The sequence below is a fragment of the Puma concolor genome, chromosome A3 (assembly GCF_028749965.1).
Source record: "Puma concolor isolate L17-30 chromosome A3, mPumCon1.1.hap2, whole genome shotgun sequence".
NCBI lineage: Eukaryota > Metazoa > Chordata > Mammalia > Carnivora > Felidae > Puma > Puma concolor.
The window spans coordinates 16,511,033-16,527,437 of NC_141669.1; the positions used below are offsets into that span (position 1 = coordinate 16,511,033).

Sequence of the window (16,405 nt, forward strand, 5' to 3'; positions counted from 1 at the left end):
AATAGTATGTGGTGATACTGTGAGGCTGGTACCTACGCAATGAAGTTTGGGGAACAGATGTAAAAGGAGTGTTTTTATAGCACTGTTAGGAGCAATACTTAGATTCTGCAGTATCCTTTAGAACAAATATTCAGGACCTGCCATCTACCTGGGGGAAGGCTCAGGTGCTGTGGTTGTGTTTGGGGAATGTCTCAAAGGCATGGCCACTCTCCTTGGCTGTGGGGGACATTTTGACTAAAGGATCTTCCTAGATCAAGACTCTGTGACTCCACCAGGAAAGACACCCTGTAGGCAGTGATGTCTGCTCAGGAGAGTGGACCTTCTCTAAGATTGTGCCTGGACCTTAGGGGGAAGCTGACGCTTACAAAGCCTTCCCCTCTGCCCACCTGTCCAGGATGTCATTGCCAGACACTTGGACAACTTTCCCCAGGGTCATCATACCTCAGGGTGCATCAGAGAAGAGGCCAAGCTAACAGGTAAGCTTCTGTGAACTCTGGCTCCTCCACTGTTTGTGGAGGCAAGCAGGCATGGCACCTCCCCCAACCCCCCATCACCCCAAATGTATCTATCTCCTTCAGGATAAGACAGGAGGAATGGGCTCTGCCTTTATGTGCTTTCCTGAGTCTTTGGTGATGGAGAAGTGTCCTGGGAGGACACTTAAGAGGACAGTTTAACTGTTGAGGTGCATTTTCTGTGAACTTCAGCCTTGATTACAGAATCCATCCCTAAGCCTGCCCTTGCTTGGTATGTTGGCTCAAGACTCTCAGAGACGGAACTCAAAAAGTGCCCAGAGCTGGTGCTGGGGATGCCATTTGGTGGTCTGGGAGTTGCTGATTGCTTTCTCTGTCACAAAGCCTTTGATTTCCACCGGCTCATGTGTATACATGTGGGTATTCTTGGTGGCCTGACCATTGAGCATAATTAAAAGAAATGATTGGCTTTCTCTTGATGCAAACATCTGGTTTTACTTGAAACAAGATGACTTAGCTGTTTCAGAAACATTCTTGTAACCCTGGATTCACATTTTCTTCTTAAAATATATATTTTCTCTGTAGGGCAGCATGTTAATGTAAACAGTCCGTGTAACTGACAACCGACAGTTTCAGAAGTATGTGGGGCTCCAAGCACCGGAGGAACCACAAGAATGATTGCGTTTTTGATTTGATCACTGGAAATCTGTTTCAACAGTCACTCTGATTTAAACAATTACTCTGATTTATACTCCAAACGCTATAATTTGCAGAAAATGTAACCATGTGAGGACATTATTGTAGAGTATGTCTTGGCAACTTTGTTTTGTTGTGATGTCATTCCCTTCAGCTTCAGCGAAGCGCTGAGAGAATGGAAGAAGGAAAACAGGGTCCTTCCTTCTGATGTGCTTTCCCAGCCTCCAGGGGAAATGTTCTTAAGGCTTCCCGGTTTACTGCTCTTTACCAGTCCTAATCCCCAAGGCCAACTCTGCAGGGCTAGGAATGACAGCCAGAAGAGAAGTGGACCCAACGTTTTCTGAAGGTCAAAGAATTAAGGACTGAAGGATTAGGGAGTAGGTGGCTGGTTTTGTCTTCACCCGCGCTGTGTACAGTTATGGAGGGTGAGTGGGAAGCGTGCTCTCACACCTTGTTCATTCTTCAAAGCCCAGGTGGGCGGAGCTGGACGATTTAGACAGCTTGAGGTTTAATCCCTTCATTTCCCTAAGAAAGGAAGATCCAGAGAGGTAAAGAACCTCACTCAGGTTCTAAAGCAAGGGTCAGAGCCAAGGGAAGCACCTGGTCCCTGGGTTTCTGATTCACTGCCAGATTGAAAGGTAGGCATGGAGTCACAAGTTGGTCCCACTTTATGCACAGAGAATGTATTTCAGTAAAACGCAAATACAAAGTCAAAAATGAACAAAATTGAGTGGTCTCTATTTTGTAGAGTATAGCTTAAGAAAGCTAGTGTTTAAAGTATTAGGATTAGCTCTGTTTGTACTACTACCCCTCAACCCAATTATCTCAGTTAGGTCCGTGCTGCTAGGGAAAGAACTGTGGAGGGGCAACTCCCTGTGGCCTGTCTCTGCCTGCTGGCTTGGTGACAGCTCAATTGCTACAGGCATTGTGGGTGCTTCTTACATGAAGTGACATCATGTCCATGGGGGGGCACCAAGCCCCTCGATGGTGGTGGGGTGCCAGGCATCTCTAATCACATCTTCCTAGACCAGTGACTAGGGATTGGATGTTTTTGAGCCTCCAATTTCATATGTTGAAATATTAATCACCAATATGATGGTATTTGGAGGTGAGGTCTTTGGGAGGTAATTAGTCAAAAAGGTGCAGCCCTCTTGAATGGGATTATTGCCCTTGGAAGAAGAGGAAGAGACCATCAGCATTTAAACTACCATCTCTCTCAGACCACAGATACTCCGAACTGGGAGACACAGGCTCCTAACTGGGATTCTGACTTCTTGCGGGACCATGGAGCAGAGGTTCTCATCTGGGATCAGTTCCTCCCCACCGAAGGAACATTTGGCAATGTTGGAAATCATTTTCGGTCATCACTACTGTGATGAAGGTGCCACTAGCATCTAGTGGACAGAAGCCGGGGATGCCGCTCAATATTGTACAGTGCACAGGACAGTCCCCCCACCCTCCCCAACAAAGAATCACATGGCCCAAAAGGTCAGTAGCTGAGAAAACCTGACATATTTTCCCCACACAGTGACAAGAGTGATCTTTTTAAAGTATAAATTAGATCGTGTCACTTCCATGCTTAAAACAATATGGATCTCTAGTGTAATAAGAATAAAATTTAAATCATTTGCTTTAGTCTCAAGGTCCTATGGAATCTACCCTCTGCAAACATCTTCCTTTCCCTATTTCTCCATTCTGCTCATTTATAATACTCCAGCAGCAATGACTTTCTGTCCTTCTCTCCAATTTTCTAAACTTGTTTCTGTCTCAGGACCTTCGCACTTGCTGTTACTTCTCCTTGGAACACTGTTCTTTAGATCTTTGCTTGATTGCTATCTCATCTCTCAAATCTCAGGTTAAATGTCACCTCCACAATAAGTCTTTTCTGAACTCCCTAAGTAAAACAGGCCTTCTGCCCACTTCTAACACACAGACACAGATGCAGACACAGACACACACACATCCCACATCCCATTATCCTATTTTATCTTGTTCATAGCACTTATCGACATCTAGTATTATCTTACCTCTGTTTATTTGGTTGAGGTGTGCCTCTGTCCCCTGAGTTTCTTAAAGACAAAACAAGTCTTCTGGAATAGTACAGAGAAGGGCTCAGTAACTACTGCTGCCTGCCTGCCTGCCTGGTTGTCAATATGTTGAATAGAAGCCAAAGTGATTAGAACATCTTTTCTCTCTTGCCAATGCCTAGCTTTCAGGCTATCATCTTACTATGAAATCATATTTCAATAATATGAGCTGAGCATGAACTCTTTCTCTCTGCATTCCTGCTATAACCATACCAGCCTCCCCCAGTCTACCTCACCCAACTAGTGTATTCCTTAGCTGGCTGAAGCACATGTCATGCATGAGGAAATGCAAAAGGGAAAAAAAAAATAATCATTTTTAAAATATTTCTGTTATATATAACAGAACACTGTATATAACAGTGTTTGTTATTTTTAGAAACCCCACTTCTCTGAGGCAGCAACCCCCACCCTCCCTTCTCTTTTCCCAGTGGGTAGCAAGATGTGCCCCAGCTGGTTGGCCTGCGTGCACTGGCCCCAGTAATTGAATGTTGGTCAGCTGCCTCCTTTCCTGCAGCACAAACATATTTAGGGCTATTTCTACACTGGTGAAAAGAATTTGCTTCCTTGCAAATTGGCAGAGAAGGGTAAATGCAGAAATGCTGGATTCTCAGGAGCCATTTCCAATAGCAGGCTACCAATGGCCAGCATACAGGCAGCCTGAGATTTCACCCCCACAGTAGGTGAGGTCGTGGGAATGTTTCTCATGCGTGAGTGTGGGTTGTGGTGAGTGTGTTTGCACAGGTCTGTGTGTGTGCAGTAGGTGGGTCTCTGTGTCTATGATATCCCAGAGGTAAAAAATTAAAAAACGGGAAAGGATATTTTGTGTATCAACCCAGGAAAGAGTGGTAGGAACTGCACATTTATTTCACATGAACTAATAGCATTTGGATAGTGGCAGCTATTTGTAGCTTTTTATTATATGTTTGCAAATGACCTGAGTTCAAATCCACTTACTAGCTTCTTTTGAAAAAGTACTTAATTCTGAGCCTCGTTCTTATCTGTAAATTATGGCTCACAATTCATTTATGATGGTCAAAAAGCTACCAAAACTCTGTCTCTACCTTCCCCCTGCCCTCCCCTTGCTGGCTAAGAAGCGTCTGCTATCCTTGCCTAATAGTTTTGGGGTCTTTATTACCCAGATTTGGGGGTGTGGGTAAAGGTAAAACATGGAGCCTTGTAGGATTTCCATTGCAAATGGCAGGTGCTGGCTGAAGAACAAAGATGGAACCAGGGCAGAGAAGCAGAGAAGGAGATAGAGTCATGCAGACTTAATTGGGAGTGAGTCTCTTTCCCTCTGGGCTGAGGGAAGAAAGAGAATTCCAGGGTATCTGTCAAGCATGTGAGCCATGGTAAGAGAGGGAACTGGGGAAAGACAATCTTTAAGAAGGTTCCCTGTGCGTTAGGACAGTAATGCCACTTTGGTATTTCCTTGAGGGACTACAGTGTTGATGGAGTCTGTTCTATTTTAATGGCTCCACAGAGGTTCCTTTGAATGTGATGGTCCTCTTAAAAGCAGAGCCAAAAAGTCAGACTTTATTCAAGTTAGGTGAATTTGCGCTGTGGTTGTGAGTGTTAAATGTGCATTAAATATGATTTTTTGTGTGTAAATTTTAATACAGAATCTGGTAAACATTAAGCACTAAATAACATGTAGCTCCAATTAGCTTGCTAATTACTGTCTTATCTCTCAAAGGGCTGATTTGAGTTTCAAGAGTTCACAGTCTCTTTTATTTGGCACTTACCATTTGCCACTGTTTTTCCTGGTCTGGATTTTCTTTTGGCAACTCATATCCCAAGTCCTATTATCTCAGAGCTGCTCGTGAATTTAAGACCAACTTCTCAACTTTGTTTTGAGATCCAGAGAAATGGAGCTTGGCTTTAAGGATATGAAATACCTTTCCTTAGGAACGTGTAGGCCTGGGTCCTTTGGAAATATCTTTGTGCATGCAAGGGAGTGACAGTTGTGATAGGAAGTTGATGGGTCAGCTAGGTTCTTAGTCAAGGGTCCATTGTGTAGCCTGGTGAGGTGGTGGTGGTGGGGTCCCATGAATGCCAACCTAAACCCCTTCCTCTTCCCACCCTTCTTGTTCCTTCCCTGTATTAAACTCCAAAAAGCACCAAGCTTGCTTTGTGCTCTGGGAGGATGATTTAGTTCTTCCCAATAGGACAAGCTTAGGATCAACTCAGTCATTATATCCTGTGTGATGTCTCAGGACAAAGTGTGATACAGGTGGCAACTTTTTTTTTTAAATTTTTTTTCAATGTTTTTTTTACTTATTTTTGGGACAGAGAGAGACAGAGCATGAACGGGGGAGGGGCAGAGAGAGAGGGAGACACAGAATCGGAAACAGGCTCCAGGCTCCGAGCCATCAGCCCAGAGCCTGACGCGGGGCTCGAACCCACGGACCGCGAGATCGTGACCTGGCTGAAGTCGGACGCTTAACCGACTGCGCAGGTGGCAACTTTTAAAGAGAAATTATGATATCCCCAGGACTTTCACAGTGCCTGACCCAGTAGAAGCTTTACCATATTGTGGCTGGAAGGTGGAGAGGCTTCCTCTAGCAGTAGGCTATCTTTCTGCCTGCTACAGTCCTTACTCCCTGCATCCCTCTTTCAGCCATCTGCTGTATTGCTCTCAGTTTGTTCCTTGTGTGCTGGTCTCAACCTTCCATCCATCCCAAGGGCAGGAAGTCCATTTCTTTTCATGGGAAATCATTCCCCAGAAGGGCGAAGCACGGACACAGGTGTTGGTTCCCTGGGGTGGAATTACAGCTTTACTGTTAGCACCTGGTGACCCTGAGCCAGTTAATCTCTCAAGGCCTCAACTTCATCACCTGTGAAAGAGGGCTATTGCTAACACCTGTCCCATAAAGTTGCTATGGCTTAAATGAGTTAATACTGAACTCTCCCTGGCATGTAGTGATCACTATGTAAGTTTTGTGGGGGTGATGATGATGATGGTGATGGTAATGATGATGGTGATGATAGTGACTGTGATGATAATGATGGTGGTCATGGTGGTGGTGGTGCTGCTGATGGTGATGATGATAGTGGTGGTGGTGATGGTAGTGATGGTGGTGGTGATAATGATGGTGATGATGATGGTGGTGGTGGGGTGATGGTGGTGATGATGACAATGATAGTGATGGTGGTGGTGGTGATGATAATGATGGTGATGGTGATGATGATGGTTGTGGGGTGATGGTGATGGTGGTGGTGATGATGATGATAATAATGATAGTGATGGTAGTGGTGATGATAATGATGGTGATGATGATGGTGGTGGTGGGGTGATGGTGGTAATGGTGATGATGGTGGTGATGGTGATGATGATAATGATAGTGATGGTGGTGGTGGTGATAATGATGGTGATGATGATGGTGGTGGTGGGGTGATGGTGGTAATGGTGATGATGGTGGTGATGGTGATGATGATAATGATAGTGATGGTGGTGGTGGTGATAATGATGGTGATGATGGTGGTGGTGGGGTGATGGTGGTAATGGTGATGATGGTGGTGATGGTGATGATGATGGTGGTGGCAGCAGTGGTGGTGGTGGTAATGGTGGTGATGATAGTGATGATGATGATTTTTTTTCTTCTCTTTGCTTAGCAGCACCCAGGACAGGTCTGTACACAGAGTTGGTTGGTCTCAAAAGATCTGTTGCTTGTCATAGCCTGGACCTGAGCTAGCTTTGAGGTCTCTGTGAAAGGTGGTAGCAGTGTTTGAGCTGACACTTTCCTGTGAACAGTCAGGGGTCACCCCTAGGAAGCAATGGCAGATGAAGAGTTTATGCTAATGATACAGTGAGCAGAACCTGATAGGGTTGACCTGTGGGGGCTGTGGGGACACCCAGGGCCCCACATAATGCTGAATTGACACACATGGTGACAATTACTATGACACAGACACTCCTTCCTTTGGCCATGAGCTCTTACTCCTTCCTAGGAGTAGCTGCCCATATTATTGTGAAAATAACCAAAATACATTTCTTTTTTCTTTCCTTTTCTTTCTTTCTTTCTTTCTTTCTTTCTTTCTTTCTTTCTTTCTTTCTTTCTTTCTTATTTACTTATTTTAGAGAGAGAGGGAGACTGCAAGAGCACACAAGTGGGGGAGGGGCAGACAGAATGACACACACAGAATCCAAAGCAGGCTCCAGGCTCTGAGCTGTCAGTATAGAGCCTGACACTGGGCTCAAACTCACCAACCGCGAGATCATGACCTAAGCCAAAGTTGGATACTTAACTGACTGAGCCACTCTGGCACCCCCAAAATATCTTTGAATCCAAATTTTTGGAAGTTGTTACCAGGGCAGTCAGTGGGATGGACAAAAAGGGTCACTTTCCACTCCTAGCCTCTGTGTCTTGAGAATGGTAATTGGAACCAGTATACAGGTTTGCTCTGAGGGAAATTTTTATTTTATTTTTTAAAGAAAACCTCCATTTTCTGTATCAGCAAGAGGCCAGACCCTACTAGGTTGGACTGGCAGTGGTCCCACAGAGGGAGGCTGGCCCACCCAGCTACTTGGGTTCTGGACTAAAGCAAACTTCATCTAAATTCTGATTTTCTCTCTCAGAAGCCTGTTCCCAAATTTTGTGGTTCCTTGATTCAAGTATTTACTGATGGACAGTGACCTCATAAGAGGAAAAGGAGCTTTTGGAATAGTCAAAAGAGAAGGCCCTAGATTAAGATCTGGGCCAGAGACTGAGCATTGTAACCTGAGGATGAGCCTTTCCCTAGGAAGACTGTCTTTTGGTTCTTACCCCCTACAACAGGTGACAGTAGAGATGATTTAGCACCATAACAATATGGGAACATGTATCTTCTTAACATGTCTTTATTACTAATTCTGACCTGATTTAACTAGAAGATTTAAGTATATTGTTGACTGGCTCTCCAGGGACCCTAGACTCCTGAAGTGGTCAGATGGCCCGGGGAACTTTGCTCACCATTGCATTAGGGACTTTAACTATTATGGAAAAAAGATCTGAAAAAAATACCTGTTTCTGAAAATGGTTGGGTATAATCTCAACCTTAGTTAGGCAGAATGGGTCAAAATGGAAATCCCAGTAGGAGGAATGAGAGAATGAAACAAACTCATGTTCATGAGGAACATAGGGTGAGATACACAAGAGTTGGGGGAAGAAGGACAGATGCTGAAGCAGCATCTCCTGTCTGGCTAGCCTGAGTGCGGCAAACAGGTTAGGAGATGCCAAAAATTAAGTGCAGTTAACTCTCCTAACTTCATTCTGAAATTTCAGATCCCTTCCTTTGGCAATTGTGACAGCTCTTCCATTAGGAGGTGCTAGGGACTGAATGTTTGTGTCTCCCCCCAAATTCGTATGTTGTTACCCTAACTCCCAATGTGCTGGTATTAGGAAGTGGGGCTTTGGGAAGGGATCAGGTTGCAAGGGTGGAACCCTCATGAATGGGATTAGTTCCCTTGTTAGAAGAGACACAGAGCTTGGTTCCCTCCTCTCTGCTCTGTGCCATGTGAGGATATAATGAGAAGACATCACCCATGAGCCAGGAAGCAGGTTTTCACTAAACACCATATCTGCTAGTAATTTGGTCTTGGAGTTCTCAGCCTCCAGAACTGTGAGAAATAAATATTTGTTGTTTAATCCATCCAGCATATGGTATTTTGTAATAGCAGCCCAAGCTGACTACAACAGGGGTCACTGTTAGCCAAGGTCAAGAATATAGTGTCCCCAGAAGTGGCAGGGCCCTACAAGCTGCTTTCCTATCCTCTATCAGGCAAAGCCAGACTTTCTTATATTACAGAAGTGGCAAGGTCCCAGGGGAGCCTATGGAAGTGTACAAAACTCTTGAGGCACAGGCTTGGACCTTCTGTAATGTGCTCTCTGAGTTCTATTAGCCAAACCCAATCACCAGGTGAAGACATAGATTATACCTTTTGATGGGAGAAGCCACTTTTGATGGCGTTGATTCTTGCAATCAACCACAGGTGTCCTCTGTGCTTTTTGTAGCTTTAAGGATTTCCTTCCAGCCCTTTGAAGTCCATAAAATAATTTGTGAAAAGAAAATCTGAGAAGAACTTCAGTGTCTGGGAGATTATAAGGATTCCCTTTTAATGTCAAAACGTTTCTCTTTTTTTTTTTTTTTTTTTAATTTTTTTTTTCAACGTTTATTTATTTTTGGGACAGAGAGAGACAGAGCATGAACGGGCGAGGGGCAGAGAGAGAGGGAGACACAGAATCGGAAACAGGCTCCAGGCTCTGAGCCATCAGTCCAGAGCCCGACGCGGGGCTCGAACTCACGGACCGCGAGATCGTGACCTGGTTGAAGTCGGACGCTTAACCGACTGCGCCACCCAGGCGCCCCAATGTCAAAACGTTTCAAAAACCCCACAGAATAGTTGATGGACTTTCACAGTCCAATTAACTGAAAAGTTAATTAATAACTAAGTTACCACAAATTTGAGAAAGTTTTGAAATAAATGTGTGTCTTTCAGTGATAGCAGCATCAATATGCATTAAAAAGAGAGTTAACATTTATTCAAAACAAGACATGCTAAAGCTTCAGGCATTAATGTGCAAACAGCCTCATGGACCTCTTGTTATAGCTCTGGGATATGATATAGAACCAGGCCCATAGGATAAGGACCACTGGTTCTGCAGGAAATGAAGAACTGGCCTAATGTAGAGATGTAGAGCCTGGAAAGAAATCATGGCCGGAAATGCCTGCCAGTGGTAATGGATGTATCTGGAGGGCAAAAGAGAGTCATTAACTGAGATCCGTGACAAATTTCTGTGTGTTATTTTATATTTGCATTTGAAAGTCATCATCCTGGGCTTTGACAGAGGGGTGTGTTCAATATAGAATTTCTGCTTTGCCTGAAACATTGGCTTTTGGCTGTAAAAGTAACACATTGTCAACTGTCTATATTTTGGCCTTCACACTGCATTTCCTTCCCTGCTGTGACACAGTAACCAGCCACATACCTCCTCTCAGCCTGCTCTGTGCTCATCAAAAACATGCCTGTCTCTCTCTCAGAGCAATGACAACTCTACGGAGGCTGAGATTTGGCATTCAAGCCCCTCTGTCAGCCAGAGGTCTCCACCTGTGGAAAATGGCCACCAGACTTCCCAGGAGAAGTACAGAAAGTTCTGATTTGTTGAGCATCTTTGAATCATGGTGGCCCAGATCAGTGCTTGTTGTCATGGTGACAAGCTTCAGCCAGGACCCTCTGGGTATGGGGTGGCCAGGAGAGGGGTGGACAGAGAACCCATAGATAATGGCCTTTGGCAATTAAGACCATGCCTCTTGAGATTAGGCTTGAGTTCAAACCTCTGTTGCATCCATTATTAACTATGTCTCTGGGCAATTTGCTTGACTTTATTGAGCCTCAGTTTCCTTATTGTAAAATGGGGATAATAACACCAACTTCAGATGATTGCAGTGAGCATTGAGTGAGAAAATGCCAGCAAAATGCTTCTCCCAATGATTGCTTTCTAGCATGTGCTTGGAAAACATTAGGTTTTTCAGTGTCAGCATTGCTTGTGCTACGTTTGCACGCTACCTGATTTTTAGTCTGGCGTAGGCAATGCATTGAGGCAAGGATAGCTTGTAGCATGCTTTAAATAGCATCTGGGAAGAATCTGTCACGTTTTGGAGATGCCAGCCAAAGAATATCTTATTTCTAGCCAAGAACCTTGTTTGTCCAGCTACAGAGTGTGGCTTATTTATCTGAGACAAAGTCACCCCAGCCCCGTTTTTCATATTTACTTCTCAAGAAGTGCAGCCAGAGGAGGAAATTAAGTTGTGGCTTGGTTGCAGCCCAAGATGCAGACATTTTCCTTTCTGATAGGCGCATCTGCCCTTCCAGTGGCCCCGTGAAACATGCAGGAACGGAGAATCACTTACGGTCACTGGAGGAATTGATACCCCTTGAAAGAGGGTTGAGAATAATGCAAATGTCACGTGATATCTGCTGCCGCAGAATGGAAGGAACAAACCAATTAACTGATGGAATGTGGAGCATCTAGGGGAGCTGTAGGGGCTCTGGAAGGCCACAGAAAGCAGCAGAGTGGGTCCCCATGTTCACAGGAGTCAGCTGCCAGTGCTAAGTTTGCTTAGAGCTAAAGCCAGTCCAGTGGCTTTTTGACTGGCTCTGGGTCATCCTTCCAAATTCTGTTTTCTTATTTTCTTTTTAGAATGGGCACCCCCCTCTTTGGACTCATAAGCTCCTACGTCAGGATCCAACACCAAGCCCAAATTCCTCCCTTTCTGGAATCTTAAGTTCCCACTGCCTTGTGGCTTTGCTGTTAGGCTGCCTTCTGGAGCAGCTGTGCCTGGATATGCCTCTTTTGTTGAATTGCCATTTCAGCTCAGGACACCAAGTCCTACCAGACTTGTACTGAGTCCTTACCCGAGGCAGAAGTAGATTTTTAGGGGGTGCCTGGTGCATCAAGTGAAGGATCTTTGGGAAAGTGTGCAGCCATTGATTAGCAATGTCTACTGTGGGCAAGGGCATACACAGCATAGGATAATCAGGGACTAGTGACAATAAGTGATTGAAAAATGTTTGTAAATCAAATAGCTGAATGAAGAATAAACACAAAAGACAAGTTGAAGTGTCTTCCTGAAGCTCACATAGGCAGCTTGTTGTACAGCATGGACTGACAGCTTTCTTTTGATTGGCAGCTCTGAACTCCTCCTCCATGTATCATTTACTCTTGCCCTTGCCTTGAAACATGGTGGCTGTGGGAAGTCATCAATAAAAGTGAGAGAGGAGATCTGGTAAAGGCCAGAGCTCTTTCTCCAGCATCTCTTTGATCTGGTCAGAAACAGATGTACCTGGAGCCAGCCTGGGAAAAAGATAGACTCAACTGAAAAGATATAGACTTCTCTGGGGGTACACCTGGCTTTCTCTACCACTCAAACAAAATTTGATGGAACTTGCAACTGGGAATTGCTAGTCACGTGTATTCACCATCTAGAAATTATTTGTTAATCAATGAGTGTGCTTTTTTTTTTTTTTTTTTTTTTTGTATGTTGGATCACATCTGGAAATGATCTATCCCCATAAGGGGATATTGCCCATAAGGAAGATGATTAAAACTTCTGATTGTGCCCAAATGAGTATGGTAATGTTTAATAAGGACCTGGGTCTTGGGATGCCTGTGAGGCACATTCTGGAATCCTCATGGTTGGGACTTCAGTTGAGGCAAAGGGACCAAAGGGAGGATTTGGAAGGTGTTGGCTTAGTTTGTTTCCTAGCCTCGTGTGGGTGAGCAATCCCCTGCTCCCCACTTGCCTTCCACCTGTCTCTCTGGAGCCCAATTTCCCATTGCTTGATTCTCAAACACATCTCCAGCCTTGTTTTCCAGGTTGGAAGGAAGGCAGGGAGGACAATGTGGTTGTCACAGTGCTGGCAACTCAAAGGAATATGGCAAGAATCCCAGGATGTGGAGATTATCACCCATTCTCACTCTCAGAGAGTTATGATGATTTAGTCTTTATGACCCTAAAATTTCAGATGGCTCAGACAAAGTCATAGAACATGCCAGCTGCCTCAGGGCTGGTTGGCTGGACCTCTGTCCTGTAGAAGCCTGCACTGAGTAGGCAGGGCTGGGCCATGCTAGCCAACTTCCCTCACGGAGGAGTGCAAATTGCAGGGTGAGAGAAAAGCCTAGGTGTAGCTTGGCTTGCTGTCCTGGGCAGTTTGCTACATGTGGTGACTTAGGAAGTCTGCCATGAGCCCCAGAGTTGGAAGAAAGGGCTCCTGCCTGGGCTCTCCTACCTTGTATTTCCCTGTAACCTCCATGTGGGTCTAGGGAACCTGGCTACTTGCATGATTCCAAGGGCTGAGGAGAAGGGTTCTAGCTTCGCCCCTTAGCCAGGACAACAGCCTCACCAATTAGTCAATGGGTGGGCTCCATTTACCTCGGCATCTTCTTCCAACCGGGCAGCTCTCTGGGTCCCTCAGAGTTTTTCTGTCCTTTGGCCTCCCTCCAAAGAGACTAAGGACACTGAAGACTAGAAGGAGAAGGAGACTTTCTCAAGAGCTCATGGGATTCTGGGGGCAGAACTATGACCTGAAAGAGAATTCCTGCCCATACCCCAGTTCCATATTTCCTGATACCCCTCTATCTGCCAGATGGAGATGAGTATTTTTCTTAGGCCCCCTGGACATTTGATAAATTAGATGGTGCCATGGCTTTTTCATCCCCACAAAAGTTATTGCCCAGGCATTGGAAGACAGCTGAATAAAGAGCTAGAAGCAGGAAGAACCTGAGAGAGAGAGAGCCAAGACCACAGTAACAACCAGCACCAATAGCCTTGGGAAGAGAAAGGAAGCAATGCTTACTCACCTTAGCAGATTGTGTGGCATGGGGCCCTCAGCCCAGGTTTATGTTTAGTTCTGCAGATTTCCTGTGAACCACTGAGTTCTCACTGGCCCAGGATGCTGTTCTTCTCAGCTGGTCTGAACATCTGGGGCTTTTCTTGGTGTGGCATGAACAAAACATGGTAAGGGGACTTAAGTAACAAACAAACAAAAACCCCAAACAAACCAGAAACAATATGGCTCTTGTCACTCATTAGAGAACACTAGCCAAATGATCACCTTGTTCTGGATATTGAGATCACAGGGTATGTAGTTCAGGCCTCAATGCAGTCATGTCAATGCTTTATGTTGTGCAAATTCTTAATGTTACTGAGGGGGGTGCTGCTGAATTTTTCTAAGTGTGTTTTCCGGGGATGCAAGGTAATTGGGGAAATTATAGGTGAGTCAAAGCAACATTTTGTGCTTGTTTTCTCCTCCTTGTGCTGCTCCAAGTGCAGGAATGGGGGAGAGAGCAAAAAATAAATTCTGCTCAGCAGGATTTGTAGCAGAGTTTTCTCCCACTGGCCATTCTTGAGACTCCCTCGTGTCCAGCTGGCTGTCAGGGACAGTGACTGTGGTCCAGCACATGGAGAGCCCCTGAGAACTGCAGAGTTGGGTGGTGAGGCTAGGGCAGACTCTCCCTATCCTAGAGAGGACTTGGGGGTCTGAGAGTAGCTCTAGGGTCTGCTCCATACTGGTCCTCCATCCACTGAGGAAGGCGCTGTCAGCTTAACACCCATGGATTGGGCAACGCTCTGTAAATCCCTCTCTTGGGCTGAGCATTTTTGGCCCATTTTGAGCTTTAACTCGATTTGGAAATTTGGTTTGGAGCCAACAGTGGGCCTTAGCCTGGACCTCAGGGCTGCATATAGAATATCTGTCTCCTTGGGCTAGGGACAGCCGGTATGCAGATGCTGCTTTCTCTGCTCAGAGTGGCTTGCAGCTGCATGGGGAAGTGGAGGTGAGTGGTGGGGATGACTCAATCCAGCTCCCTGGAGGCAGGAGCTATCCAGAAAACTGGCTCCCTGCCTTGACTCCTTCAGCTGATGTCCACCTGGAGAAAGCGGGCACAAGTATAGAGGTGATGGGTTGTGAGGGGAAGAACACATGAGGGTTCAGGAAAGGAAAGGGTCTGAGACAGATCTTGCCTTTGTTGAGCTGATTCTGCTGGAGACAAATACAATCAGTAGGTTTATGAGGCCATTACTCTGTGCCTGCTCCTGCCCTGGGTGTGAGGATGCCATGGGACATGACAGTGGCACACAGGGAGGGCATAGGGCTCTTTCAGGCTACAGGCAGGTGGGTGGCCCCCATTGGGAGTGGCTTGGTCCAGGGGTGGCACCTCTAGTGAACAACTGGAGAATATAAATTCGCCTGGAAGGCTCCCCAAACAGCCCTGTTGGTCTTGGCAGTCAGGCCCTGTGCCTTCATCAGGGTCACCTCTGAAGTTCTCAGCGGCCACTCACACAGAATGAAACAGAGACAGCACATGGGCCACTATAAGAGCACTTCCCCGTGAGAGAGGACCCTGAGCCAAACTTTGGATGAAGTTCTTCAGGTTGTGTGATTTTTGTGTCAGGGCATCTTAATGAAGTGAGACACTCCCTGGAGAAACTGAAGCCTGGAACCCGTGCTGGGAGGGAGCGCTTTGTCCAGCAGAGACCACAGTTGCTGCTGTGCCCACCATGCTCAGACACTGCAGGCCTTTCCTTGAAGGCTCAGTTGTTATCCAGGCCATGAGACATTAGATGTCTCTGGAAGGTATCCTGGTAAACAAATTTAAGTCAGAAGGGATATGAGAGGTTCGAAGACTCAAATACCTTGCAGAATAGAAGGGAAGTTTGCAGCCCCAGTAGAAGTCACAGAGGCCAATAACCAAAATGTCACTGTGTTACTTGGGAATAAGGGGACAGCCTTGTAGGCAGAGCTACTCCAGACAGAATCAAGAGACTTCTGTGTTCTGTTCTCTTCTAAAAGAGCAGCTGGCACATAGAAGGTGTTCACTAAGTGTTTGCTGGATGAACGAGTACAGCCCTTCTCCACTCCTGGGCCTGTCTCAGCACCATGTTGGCTCTGGCTGGAGTGGGGGGCAGGGAGCTGAGGGAGCCTCCAATTTGTGCTCGGGTCAAGAGGTATGGGCTCACCTATACAGGAGCTCATTTGAGAGGAAAGTGCTGTGATGCATTCGTGGGGATTTCTATCACTATTACAGGAAGGCCATCCTCCCTGGGTGTCTCTGAGCACCCCATGGAGAGCATCAGGCCAAGTGGGGAATGCCCTGGACCCTCACCAAAGCCGATGCCAAGCTGGGGCTCACCTGGAGCCAGTGAAACCAAAGCCTCCTCATTCTCTTTGTGGCAAGAAGCTGAATGTGTAGACTTACCAGAACCTTGAAGACTGCTGGCAATAGCACCTGCCTGCTTGTGACCAGGCTACTTTTCTTGTAGATGAGGTCATGTCTATCAAGCAGAGCACTGGTGTGTGCTAAGAGCTGTAGGCCAGGCTGAAAAAACACTTGCTCTTGGCCCTCCTTCTCAAAGGGTCAGAGCAGTCATCTGACCATTGTCACTGAGCCCCTCTCTGCCTCCACAGATCAAGTTGCACTACCCTGGATTTCAAAGAAGGCAACATGGAGCAGGAAAGAGAATTCCAGAAGCAGAGGCTGGCAGTAAGCCTGGAAAGGGTATCCCTGGTAGCTACAGGTAGGCACCAAGAAGGATGAACCGGGGTATGTATGGGGGTGGTGCATCTGTTCGTGTGTGTATGTGTGTGTGTATGTGTGCATTCCTGCAGATGTGTGT

General features: G+C 46.0%; 1 protein-coding gene across 5 annotated transcripts in view; it reads left to right on the forward strand.

The window, feature by feature from the left end:
* The window catches only part of LOC147582280 (uncharacterized), a 159,951-nt gene that overhangs the window by 112,261 nt on the left and 31,285 nt on the right, over nucleotides 1-16,405 (forward strand). For 3 of the 5 annotated variants that reach the window (XR_015248919.1, XM_086700096.1, XM_086700097.1), the window contains 2 exons: nucleotides 395-476; nucleotides 16,197-16,306. Coding sequence is in view for 2 of the 5 variants with exons in the window: in XM_086700096.1 (XP_086556222.1) it covers nucleotides 395-476; nucleotides 16,197-16,306 (192 nt within the window). In the remaining 3 variants the exon portion in view is untranslated. The remainder of the gene's footprint in view (nucleotides 1-394; nucleotides 477-16,196; nucleotides 16,307-16,405) is intronic. The other 2 variants (XR_015248920.1, XR_015248921.1) reach the window with 1 other exon arrangement.